This window comes from Coregonus lavaretus (genome assembly GCF_964263955.1).
Source record: "Coregonus lavaretus genome assembly, contig: HAP1_SCAFFOLD_328, whole genome shotgun sequence".
Taxonomy (NCBI): Eukaryota; Metazoa; Chordata; class Actinopteri; order Salmoniformes; family Salmonidae; genus Coregonus; species Coregonus lavaretus.
In genome coordinates this window covers 245,609-258,108 of record NW_028165903.1, presented here as the reverse complement: position 1 = coordinate 258,108, position 12,500 = coordinate 245,609, and the positions used below count along the sequence as shown (strand labels likewise).

Below are 12,500 nucleotides of genomic sequence, written 5' to 3'. Positions count from 1 at the left end.
ACAGTGTGTTAGGGTTAGAGAGTCACAGTGTGTCAGGGTTAGAGAGTCACAGTGTATTAGGGCTAGAGAGTCACAGTGTATTAGGGTTAGAGAGTCACAGTGTGTCAGGGTTAGAGAGTCAGTGTGTCAGGGTTAGAGAGTCAGTGTGTTAGGGTTAGAGAGTCACAGTGTATTAGGGTTAGAGAGTCAGTGTGTCAGGGTTAGAGAGTCACAGTGTGTTAGGGTTAGAGAGTCACAGTGTATTAGGGTTAGAGAGTCACAGTGTTTTAGGGTTAGAGAGTCACAGTGTATTAGGGTTAGAGAGTCACAGTGTGTTAGGGTTAGAGAGTCACAGTGTGTTAGGGTTAGAGAGTCACAGTGTGTTAGGGTTAGAGAGTCACAGTGTGTTAGGGTTAGAGAGTCACAGTGTGTTAGGGTTAGAGAGTCACAGTGTGTTAGGGTTAGAGAGTCACAGTGTGTTAGGGTTAGAGAGTCACAGTGTATTAGGGTTAGAGAGTCACAGTGTGTTAGGGTTAGAGAGTCACAGTGTGTCAGGGTTAGAGAGTCACAGTGTATTAGGGTTAGAGAGTCACAGTGTATTAGGGTTAGAGAGTCAGTGTGTCAGGGTTAGAGAGTCAGTGTATTAGGGTTAGAGAGTCACAGTGTATTAGGGTTAGAGAGTCAGTGTGTCAGGGTTAGAGAGTCAGTGTGTTAGGGTTAGAGAGTCACAGTGTGTTAGGGTTAGAGAGTCACAGTGTATTAGGGTTAGAGAGTCAGTGTATTAGGGTTAGAGAGTCACAGTGTGTTAGGGTAAGAGAGTCACAGTGTATTAGGGTTAGAGAGTCACAGTGTGTTAGGGTTAGAGAGTCACAGTGTATTAGGGTTAGAGAGTCACAGTGTGTTAGGGTTAGAGAGTCAGTGTGTCAGGGTTGGAGAGTCACATTGTTTTAGGGTTAGAGAGTCACAGTGTATTAGGGTTAGAGAGTCACAGTGTGTTAGGGTTAGAGAGTCACAGTGTGTTAGGGTTAGAGAGTCACAGTGTGTTAGGGTTAGAGAGTCACAGTGTGTCAGGGTTAGAGAGTCACAGTGTGTCAGGGTTAGAGAGTCAGTGTGTTAGGGTTAGAGAGTCACAGTGTGTCAGGGTTAGAGAGTCACAGTGTGTTAGGGTTAGAGAGTCACAGTGTGTTAGGGTTAGAGAGTCAGTGTATTAGGGTTAGAGAGTCACAGTGTGTTAGGGTTAGAGAGTCACAGTGTGTTAGGGTTAGAGAGTCACAGTGTGTTAGGGTTAGAGAGTCACAGTGTATTAGGGTTAGAGAGTCACAGTGTATTAGGGTTAGAGAGTCACAGTGTGTTAGGGTTAGAGAGTCACAGTGTGTTAGGGTTAGAGAGTCACAGTGTGTTAGGGTTAGAGAGTCACAGTGTATTAGGGTTAGAGAGTCACAGTGTATTAGGGTTAGAGAGTCACAGTGTGTTAGGGTTAGAGAGTCACAGTGTGTTAGGGTTAGAGAGTCACAGTGTGTTAGGGTTAGAGAGTCACAGTGTGTTAGGGTTAGAGAGTCACAGTGTGTCAGGGTTAGAGAGTCAGTGTGTGTTAGGGTTAGAGAGTCACAGTGTATTAGGGTTAGAGAGTCAGTGTGTCAGGGTTAGAGAGTCAGTGTGTTAGGGTTAGAGAGTCACAGTGTATTAGGGTTAGAGAGTCACAGTGTATTAGGGTTAGAGAGTCAGTGTGTCAGGGTTAGAGAGTCAGTGTATTAGGGTTAGAGAGTCACAGTGTATTAGGGTTAGAGAGTCAGTGTGTCAGGGTTAGAGAGTCAGTGTGTTAGGGTTAGAGAGTCACAGTGTGTTAGGGTTAGAGAGTCACAGTGTGTTAGGGTTAGAGAGTCACAGTGTATTAGGGTTAGAGAGTCACAGTGTATTAGGGTTAGAGAGTCACAGTGTGTCAGGGTTAGAGAGTCACAGTGTGTCAGGGTTAGAGAGTCAGTGTGTTAGGGTTAGAGAGTCACAGTGTGTTAGGGTTAGAGAGTCACAGTGTGTTATGGTTAGAGAGTCACAGTGTATTAGGGTTAGAGAGTCAGTGTGTTAGGGTTAGAGAGTGACAGTGTATTAGGGTTAGAGAGTGACAGTGTATTAGGGTTAGAGAGTCACAGTGTGTTAGGGTTAGAGAGTCACAGTGTATTAGGGTTAGAGAGTCACAGTGTGTTAGGGTTAGAGAGTGACAGTGTATTAGGGTTAGAGAGTCAGTGTATTAGGGTTAGAGAGTCAGTGTGTTAGGGTTAGAGAGTCACAGTGTGTTAGGGTTAGAGAGTCACAGTGTGTTAGGGTTAGAGAGTCACAGTGTGTTAGGGTTAGAGAGTCACAGTGTATTAGGGTTAGAGAGTCAGTGTGTTAGGGTTAGTGAGTCACAGTGTGTTAGGGTTAGAGAGTCAGTGTGTTAGGGTTAGAGAGTCACAGTGTGTTAGGGTTAGAGAGTCAGTGTGTTAGGGTTAGAGAGTCAGAGTGTGTCAGGGTTAGAGAGTCAGTGTGTTAGGGTTAGAGAGTCACAGTGTATTAGGGTTAGAGAGTCACAGTGTGTTAGGGTTAGAGAGTCACAGTGTGTTAGGGTTAGAGAGTCACAGTGCGTTAGGGTCAGAGAGTCAGTGTATTAGGGTTAGAGAGTCACAGTGTATTAGGGTTAGAGAGTCACAGTGTGTTAGGGTTAGAGAGTCACAGTGTATTAGGGTTAGAGAGTCACAGTGTGTTAGGGTTAGAGAGTCACAGTGTATTAGGGTTAGAGAGTCACAGTGTATTAGGGTTAGAGAGTCAGTGTGTCAGGGTTAGAGAGTCACAGTGTGTTAGGGTTAGAGAGTCACAGTGTGTTAGGGTTAGAGAGTCACAGTGTGTTAGGGTTAGAGAGTCAGTGTATTAGGGTTAGAGAGTCACAGTGTATTAGGGTTAGAGAGTCACAGTGTGTTAGGGTTAGAGAGTCACAGTGTGTTAGGGTTAGAGAGTCAGAGTGTATTAGGGTTAGAGAGTCAGTGTATTAGGGTTAGAGAGTCACAGTGTGTTAGGGTTAGAGAGTCACAGTGTGTTAGGGTTAGAGAGTCACAGTGTATTAGGGTTAGAGAGTCAGTGTATTAGGGTTAGAGAGTCACAGTGTATTAGGGTTAGAGAGTCACAGTGTGTTAGGGTTAGAGAGTCACAGTTTGTTAGGGTTAGAGAGTCAGTGTATTAGGGTTAGAGAGTCACAGTGTATTAGGGTTAGAGAGTCACAGTGTGTTAGGGTTAGAGAGTCACAGTTTGTTAGGGTTAGAGAGTCAGTGTGTTAGGGTTAGAGAGTCACAGTGTGTTAGGGTTAGAGAGTCAGTGTATTAGGGTTAGAGAGTCACAGTGTGTTAGGGTTAGAGAGTCACAGTGTATTAGGGTTAGAGAGTCAGTGTGTTAGGGTTAGAGAGTCACAGTGTGTTAGGGTTAGAGAGTCAGTGTATTAGGGTTAGAGAGTCACAGTGTGTTAGGGTTAGAGAGTCAGTGTATTAGGGTTAGAGAGTCACAGTGTATTAGGGTTAGAGAGTCAGTGTGTCAGGGTTAGAGAGTCACAGTGTGTTAGGGTTAGAGAGTGACAGTGTATTAGGGTTAGAGAGTCACAGTGTGTTAGGGTTAGAGAGTCAGTGTGTTAGGGTTAGAGAGTCACAGTGTGTTAGGGTTAGAGAGTCACAGTGTATTAGGGTTAGAGAGTCAGTGTGTCAGGGTTAGAGAGTCACAGTGTGTTAGGGTTAGAGAGTCACAGTGTGTTAGGGTTAGAGAGTCACAGTGTGTTAGGGTTAGAGAGTCACAGTGTGTCAGGGTTAGAGAGTCACAGTGTTTTAGGGTTAGAGTCACAGTGTGTCAGGGTTAGAGAGTCAGTGTGTCAGGGTTAGAGAGTCACAGTGTGTTAGGGTTAGAGAGTCACAGTGTGTTAGGGTTAGAGAGTCAGTGTGTTAGGGTTAGAGAGTCACAGTGTGTTAGGGTTAGAGAGTCAGTGTGTCAGGGTTGGAGAGTCACATTGTGTCAGGGTTAGAGAGTCAGTGTGTTAGGGTTAGAGAGTCAGTGTATTAGGGTTAGAGAGTCACAGTGTGTCAGGGTTAGAGAGTCACAGTGTGTTAGGGTTAGAGAGTCAGTGTATTAGGGTTAGAGAGTCACAGTGTGTCAGGGTTAGAGAGTCACAGTGTTTTAGGGTTAGAGAGTCAGTGTATTAGGGTTAGAGAGTCACAGTGTGTTAGGGTTAGAGAGTCACAGTGTGTCAGGGTTAGAGAGTCAGTGTGTTAGGGTTAGAGAGTCACAGTGTGTCAGGGTTAGAGAGTCACAGTGTGTTAGGGTTAGAGAGTCAGTGTATTAGGGTTAGAGAGTCACAGTGTGTCAGGGTTAGAGAGTCACAGTGTTTTAGGGTTAGAGAGTCAGTGTATTAGGGTTAGAGAGTCACAGTGTGTTAGGGTTAGAGAGTCAGTGTATTAGGGTTAGAGAGTCAGTGTATTAGGGTTAGAGAGTCACAGTGTGTCAGGGTTAGAGAGTCACAGTTCCCTATGGGCCCTGGTCATATGTTTTGCACTACATCTGGTATTGGGTGCCACCTGGGACTAATGGGTTGTATGCTGAAGACACTGGTTCTGGTTCTGGAATGGACAGGTCGAAGCTAACGGCTTTACATGTATTAATAGTTTGTGTGTGTGTGTGTGTGTGTGTGTGTGTGTGTGTGTGTGTGTGTGTGTCCAAGCGCACATGTTTTAGCGTGCGTTCGTGTCTGCACTTGTGTCTGTGTGGCCACTCACCCTCTTTCCTGTCTGTGTCCTCCGGGTGTCTTGTCAGTAGTCTGGGCCCTGCCAGGCCGATCCCCAGAGCTCCTATAGGTGCTGTAGTGAGGATGGCCAGAACAGCCACAGTGAGAACATCCAGACCGTACCTCACCAGAACCTCATCCCCCGACACACGGGCCATGTCCAGAGCTGTAGAACCTATCGCTGCCTAGAACCCAACAGAACCAGTTAGAAAAATTTAGATACCCAGATCTAGAACCAAATCTCCCGACACACAGGCCATGTCCAGGGCTTTGGACCCGATGGCTGCCTGTAGGAGATGGAACCAGTTAGAACTTAGAACATCGTACATCAGGAGGTGAGGGCTCTGGGAGTGTGGTGAAGAAGGCGCAACAGAGCCTCTTCAACCTCAGGAGGCTGAAGAAATTTGGCTTGGCACCTAAAACCCTCACTAACCTTTACACCTGCACAATTGAGAGCATCCTGTCGGGCTGTATCACCGCCTGGTACGGCAACTGCACCGGCCGCAACCGCAGGGCTCTCCAGAGGGTCTGCCGAACGCATTACCGGAAAACTACCCGCCCTTCAGGACACCTACAGGTGTAGTCTATCAGTTCAATGCTTACTGACGGGCTCTTCCCAACAATGCAGAGAGTGAAAAATGATAAATAGCATTTATCGCATCACTAATTGATCAATAATAACACGAGGAATAAATACACAATGAGTAATGATAACTTAGCTATAAACACGGGATACCAGTACCGAGTCCTTGTGCAGGAAGATGCATTGGGAAAGTATTCAGACCCCTTGACAGTACCGAGTCCATGTGCAGGAAGATGCATTGGGAAAGTATTCAGACCCCTTGACTTTTCCATGTTTCTTTACGTTACCGCCTTCTTCTAAAATGGATTAAATTGATTTTTTTCCCTCATCAATCTACACACAATACCCTATAATGACAATGGGAAAAACAGCAAAAACAGAAATCACTTATTTGCATAAGTATTCAGACCCTTTGCTATGAGACTCGAAATTGAGCTCAGGTGCATCCTGTTTCCATTGATCATCCTTGATATCCCGAAGATCACAGTGGCCTCCATCATTCTTAAATGGAAGAATTTTGGAACCATCCTAGAGCTGGCCGCCCGGCCAAACTGAGCAATCGGGGGAGAAGGGCCTTGGTCACGGAGGTGACCAAGAACCCAATGGTCACTCTGACAGAGCTCCAGAGTTCCTCTGTGGAGATAGAGGAAACTTCCAGAAGGACAACCATCTCTGCAGGACTCCACCAATCAGGCCTTTATGGTAGAGTGACCAGACGGAAGCCACTCCTCAGTAAAAGGCACATGACAGTTTGCCAAAAGGCACCTAAAGGACTCTCAGGCCATGAGAAACAAGATTATCTGGTCTGATGAAACCAAGATTGAACTCTTTGGCCTGAATGCCAAGCGTCAGGTCTGGAGGAAACCTGGCACCATCCCTACGGTGAAGCATGGTGGTGGCAGCATCATGATGTGGGGATGTTTTTCAGCGGCAGGGACTAGAAGACTAGTCAGGACCGAGGGAAAGATGAACGGAGCAAAGTACTGAGAGATCCTTGATGGAAACCTGCTCCAGAGCGCTCAGGACCTCCGAACCTGCAGTTCTAATAGACCTGTAGTTCTAATAGACCTGTAGTTCTAATAGTCCTGTAGTTCTAATAGACCTGTAGTTCTAATAGACCTGTAGTTCTAATAGACCTGTACTGTAGTTCTAATAGACCTGTAGTTCTAATAGACCAGTAGTTCTAATAGACCTGTAGTTCTAATAGACCTGTACTGTAGTTCTAATAGACCTGTAGTTCTAATAGACCTGTAGTTCTAATAGACCTGTAGTTCTAATATACCTGTAGTTCTAATAGTCCTGTAGTTCTAATAGACCTGTAGTTCTAATAGACCTGTACTGTAGTTCTAATAGTCCTGTAGTTCTAATAGACCTGTAGTTCTAATAGTCCTGTACTGTAGTTCTAATAGTCCTGTAGTTCTAATAGTCCTGTAGTTCTAATAGACCTGTACTGTAGTTCTAATAGACCTGTAGTTCTAATAGACCTGTAGTTCTAATAGACCTGTAGTTCTAATATACCTGTAGTTCTAATAGTCCTGTAGTTCTAATAGACCTGTAGTTCTAATAGACCTGTACTGTAGTTCTAATAGTCCTGTAGTTCTAATAGACCTGTAGTTCTAATAGACCTGTAGTTCTAATATACCTGTAGTTCTAATAGTCCTGTAGTTCTAATAGACCTGTAGTTCTAATAGACCTGTAGTTCTAATAGTCCTGTAGTTCTAATAGACCTGTAGTTCTAATAGACCTGTAGTTCTAATAGTCCTGTAGTTCTAATAGACCTGTAGTTCTAATAGACCTGTAGTTCTAATAGACCTGTAGTTCTAATAGTCCTGTAGTTCTAATAGACCTGTAGTTCTAATAGTCCTGTAGTTCTAATAGACCTGTAGTTCTAATAGACCTGTAGTTCTAATAGACCTGTAGTTCTAATAGACCTGTAGTTCTAATAGACCTGTAGTTCTAATAGTCCTGTAGTTCTAATAGACCTGTAGTTCTAATAGACCTGTAGTTCTAATAGATCTGTAGTTCTAATAGACCTGTAGTTCTAATAGTCCTGTAGTTCTAATAGACCTGTAGTTCTAATAGACCTGTAGTTCTAATAGACCTGTAGTTCTAATAGACCTGTACTGTAGTTCTAATAGACCTGTAGTTCTAATAGACCAGTAGTTCTAATAGACCTGTAGTTCTAATAGACCTGTACTGTAGTTCTAATAGACCTGTAGTTCTAATAGACCAGTAGTTCTAATAGACCTGTAGTTCTAATAGACCTGTACTGTAGTTCTAATAGACCTGTAGTTCTAATAGACCAGTAGTTCTAATAGACCTGTAGTTCTAATAGTCCTGTAGTTCTAATAGACCTGTAGTTCTAATAGACCTGTAGTTCTAATAGACCTGTAGTTCTAATAGACCTGTAGTTCTAATAGTCCTGTAGTTCTAATAGACCTGTAGTTCTAATAATCCTGTAGTTCTAATAGTCCTGTAGTTCTAATAGACCTGTAGTTCTAATAGTCCTGTAGTTCTAATAGACCTGTAGTTCTAATAGACCTGTAGTTCTAATAGACCTGTAGTTCTAATAGACCTGTAGTTCTAATAGTCCTGTAGTTCTAATAGACCTGTAGTTCTAATAGTCCTGTAGTTCTAATAGACCTGTAGTTCTAATAGACCTGTAGTTCTAATAGACCTGTACTGTAGTTCTAATAGACCTGTAGTTCTAATAGACCTGTACTGTAGTTCTAATAGTCCTGTAGTTCTAATAGACCTGTAGTTCTAATAGTCCTGTAGTTCTAATAGACCTGTAGTTCTAATAGACCTGTAGTTCTAATAGACCTGTAGTTCTAATAGACCTGTAGTTCTAATAGACCTATAGTTCTAATAGACCAGTAGTTCTAATAGACCTGTAGTTCTAATAGACCTGTAGTTCTAATAGTCCTGTAGTTCTAATAGACCTGTAGTTATAATAGACCTGTAGTTCTAATAGACCTGTAGTTCTAATAGACCTGTAGTTCTAATAGACCTGTAGTTCTAATAGACCTGTACTGTAATTCTAATAGACCTGTAGTTCTAATAGACCTGTAGTTCTAATAGACCTGTAGTTCTAATAGACCTGTACTGTAGTTCTAATAGACCAGTAGTTCTAATAGACCTGTAGTTCTAATAGACCTGTAGTTCTAATAGACCTGTACTGTAGTTCTAATAGACCTGTACTGTAGTTCTAATAGACCAGTATTTCTAATAGACCTGTAGTTCTAATAGACCAGTAGTTCTAATAGACCTGTAGTTCTAATAGACCTGTACTGTAGTTCTAATAGACCTGTAGTTCTAATAGACCTGTAGTTCTAATAGACCTGTAGTTCTAATAGACCTGTACTGTAGTTCTAATAGTCCTGTAGTTCTAATAGACCAGTAGTTCTAATAGACCTGTAGTTCTAATAGACCTGTACTGTAGTTCTAATAGACCTGTACTGTAGTTCTAATAGACCTTTAGTTCTAATAGACCAGTAGTTCTAATAGACCTGTAGTTCTAATAGACCTGTACTGTAGTTCTAATAGACCTGTACTGTAGTTCTAATAGTCCTGTAGTTCTAATAGTCCTGTAGTTCTAATAGACCTGTAGTTCTAATAGTCCTGTAGTTCTAATAGACCTGTAGTTCTAATAGTCCTGTAGTTCTAATAGACCTGTAGTTCTAATAGTCCTGTAGTTCTAATAGTCCTGTAGTTCTAATAGACCTGTAGTTCTAATAGACCTGTAGTTCTAATAGTCCTGTAGTTCTAATAGACCTGTAGTTCTAATAGACCTGTAGTCTAATAGACCTGTAGTTCTAATAGACCTGTAGTTCTAATAGACCTGTAGTTCTAATAGTCCTGTAGTTCTAATAGTCCTGTAGTTCTAATAGACCTGTAGTTCTAATAGTCCTGTAGTTCTAATAGACCTGTAGTTCTAATAGACCTGTAGTTCTAATAGTCCTGTAGTTCTAATAGACCTGTAGTTCTAATAGACCTGTAGTTCTAATAGTCCTGTAGTTCTAATAGACCTGTAGTTCTAATAGACCTGTAGTTCTAATAGTCCTGTAGTTCTAATAGACCTGTAGTTCTAATAGTCCTGTAGTTCTAATAGTCCTGTAGTTCTAATAGACCTGTAGTTCTAATAGTCCTGTAGTTCTAATAGTCCTGTAGTTCTAATAGACCTGTAGTTCTAATAGTCCTGTAGTTCTAATAGTCCTGTAGTTCTAATAGTCCTGTAGTTCTAATAGTCCTGTAGTTCTAATAGTCCTGTAGTTCTAATAGTCCTGTAGTTCTAATAGTCCTGTAGTTCTAATAGACCTGTAGTTCTAATAGTCCTGTAGTTCTAATAGTCCTGTAGTTCTAATAGTCCTGTAGTTCTAATAGACCTGTAGTTCTAATAGTCCTGTAGTTCTAATAGTCCTGTAGTTCTAATAGACCTGTAGTTCTAATAGTCCTGTAGTTCTAATAGTCCTGTAGTTCTAATAGTCCTGTAGTTCTAATAGACCTGTAGTTCTAATAGTCCTGTAGTTCTAATAGACCTGTAGTTCTAATAGACCTGTAGTTCTAATAGACCTGTACTGTAGTTCTAATAGACCTGTAGTTCTAATAGACCTGTAGTTCTAATAGACCTGTAGTTCTAATAGACCTGTAGTTCTAATAGACCTGTAGTTCTAATAGTCCTGTAGTTCTAATAGACCTGTAGTTCTAATAGTCCTGTAGTTCTAATAGTCCTGTAGTTCTAATAGTCCTGTAGTTCTAATAGACCTGTAGTTCTAATAGTCCTGTAGTTCTAATAGACCTGTAGTTCTAATAGTCCTGTAGTTCTAATAGACCTGTAGTTCTAATAGACCTGTAGTTCTAATAGACCTGTAGTTCTAATAGACCTGTACTGTAGTTCTAATAGACCTGTAGTTCTAATAGACCTGTAGTTCTAATAGACCTGTAGTTCTAATAGACCTGTAGTTCTAATAGACCTGTAGTTCTAATAAACTGACCTGTACGGTGGCCTTGGGGAGCCAAGCCATAGAGATAAACAGCTTCTCCTTCATGTTGAAGCCTCCAAAGAACACCATGAGGAACGTGAAGAGAACCCTAGTAACCAGACCTGTTGCCAGACATGCCATGCCCATACCTAGAGACAGAGAGAGAGAGAGACAGGGGAGAGAGAGATAGACAGAGAGAGAGAGACGGGGGAGAGAGGTAGATGGAGCGAGAGGGAGAGAGAGAGATGGGGAGAGAGAGACGGGGGAGAGAGATAGACAGAGAGAGGGAGACGGGGGAGAGAGAGATAGACAGAGAGAGAGAGACAGGGGAGAGAGAGATAGACAGAGAGAGGGAGACGGGGGAGAGAGGTAGATGGAGTGAGAGGGAGAAATGGGGAAAGAAATAGACGGAGAGAGAGGGAGAGACGGGGGAGAGAGGGAGAGAGAGAGAGAGGGAGAAATGGGGAAAGAAATAGACGGAGAGAGAGGGAGAGACGGGGGAGAGAGGGAGAGAGAGAGAGAGGGAGAAATGGGGAAAGAAATAGACGGAGAGAGGGAGAGACGGGGGAGAGAGATCAACAGAGAGAGAGGGAGCGAGAGAGATGGGGAGAGAGTTAGACAACAGAGAGGGAGAGAGAGAGAGAGAGAGAGAGAGATTTGTGGTCCGTTGCCATGATTAAAGGGCAACCAGTGGAGCACAAACAGCATTGTAAATACAACCTATATTTATCAGTTTATTTATTATTATTACTATTATTATTATTATTATTATTATTATTAGTAGTAGTAGTAGTAGTAGTAGTAGTAGTAGTAGTAGTAGTAGTGTAGTAGCAGTAGCAGTAGTAGTAGTAGTAGTAGTAGTAGTAGCAGTAGTAGTAGTAGTAGTAGCAGCAGCAGTAGTAGCAGTAGTAGTAGTAGTAGTAGCAGTAGTAGTAGTAGTAGTAGTAGTAGTAGTGTAGTAGCAGTAGCAGTAGTAGTAGTAGTAGTAGTAGTAGTAGTAGTAGTAGCAGTAGTAGTAGCAGTAGTAGTAGTAGTAGCAGCAGCAGTAGTAGCAGTAGTAGTAGTAGTAGTAGTAGTAGTAGCAGCAGCAGTAGTAGCAGTAGTAGTAGTAGTAGTAGTAGTAGTAGTAGTAGTAGCAGTAGTAGTAGTAGTAGTAGTAGTAGTAGTATAGTTGTTGTATATAGTAGTCATATTCGTAGTATTAGTAGTAGTAGTAGTAGTAATAGTAGTAGCAGTAGTAGTAGTAGTATCATAGTAGTATTGTAGTAGTAGTGTTATAGTATAGTAGTAGCATAGTAGTATTGTAGTAGTAGTGTTATAGTATAGTAGTATCATAGTAGTATTGTAGTAGTAGTGTAATAGTATAGTAGTATTATAGTAGTAGTAGTGTGTATTTACCAACTGTGTTGGGGTCCAGTGTAGACACTGTTATTTCCGCTCCTATCAGTCCAAACAGCAGCGGCTGGAAGATATCCCAGAACCTCCCTACCACTGCTGCTACTGGGGCCTGGAAAGGTTAGAAACATGTTGTAACACTTCATAAAAATGTTATAAACATGTAATAAACACCACAACTACTGGGCCCTGGAAAGGTTATAAACATGTTGTAACACTTCATAAAGATGTTATAAACACATAATAAACACCACAACTACTGGGCCCTGGAAAGGATTTAAACATGTTGTAACACTTCATAAAGATGTTATAAACACATAATAAACACCACAACTACTGGGCCCTGGAAAGGTTATAAACATGTTGTAACACTTCATAAAGATGTTATAAACACGTAATAAACACCACAACTACTGGCGCCTGGAGAGAATACATAGCAAGGTTATTGACAGTACTTTACAAAGTACATAATAAATAATAAACCCAGTAACCTTCTCTGTCCCCCAGCCCAGGGCAGCTAGGAAGGCCATGACCAGAGTACAGAGACCTCCAGCCCCAGTGAACCCTGCTACATGGCTCCCGAACACGGCAAACACAGACAGACCCAGCAACATCGCACTTCTCCTCAATACCACATCCTCCTAGAGAGAGGGAGAGAGATAGAGGAGAGAGAGAGAGACAGAGAGAGAGAGAGAGAGAGATCGAGAGAGAGAGAGAGATCGAGAGAGAGAGAGAGAGAGAGAGAGAGAGTGAGAGAGAGAGAGAGAGTGAG

At 42.2% G+C, this 12,500-nt stretch overlaps 1 protein-coding gene across 1 annotated transcript in view; it reads right to left on the bottom strand.

The window, feature by feature from the left end:
* LOC311115307 (sodium/hydrogen exchanger 9B2) overlaps positions 1 to 12,500 on the bottom strand; it is a gene marked incomplete at both ends in the record, with an annotated part of 36,648 nt that overhangs the window by 2,377 nt on the left and 21,771 nt on the right. Inside the window, 4 exons of the mRNA XM_084190497.1 lie at positions 4,761 to 4,953; positions 10,346 to 10,482; positions 11,732 to 11,840; positions 12,220 to 12,369. Of these exons, the coding sequence (XP_084046623.1) occupies positions 4,761 to 4,953; positions 10,346 to 10,482; positions 11,732 to 11,840; positions 12,220 to 12,369 (589 nt within the window). The remainder of the gene's footprint in view (positions 1 to 4,760; positions 4,954 to 10,345; positions 10,483 to 11,731; positions 11,841 to 12,219; positions 12,370 to 12,500) is intronic.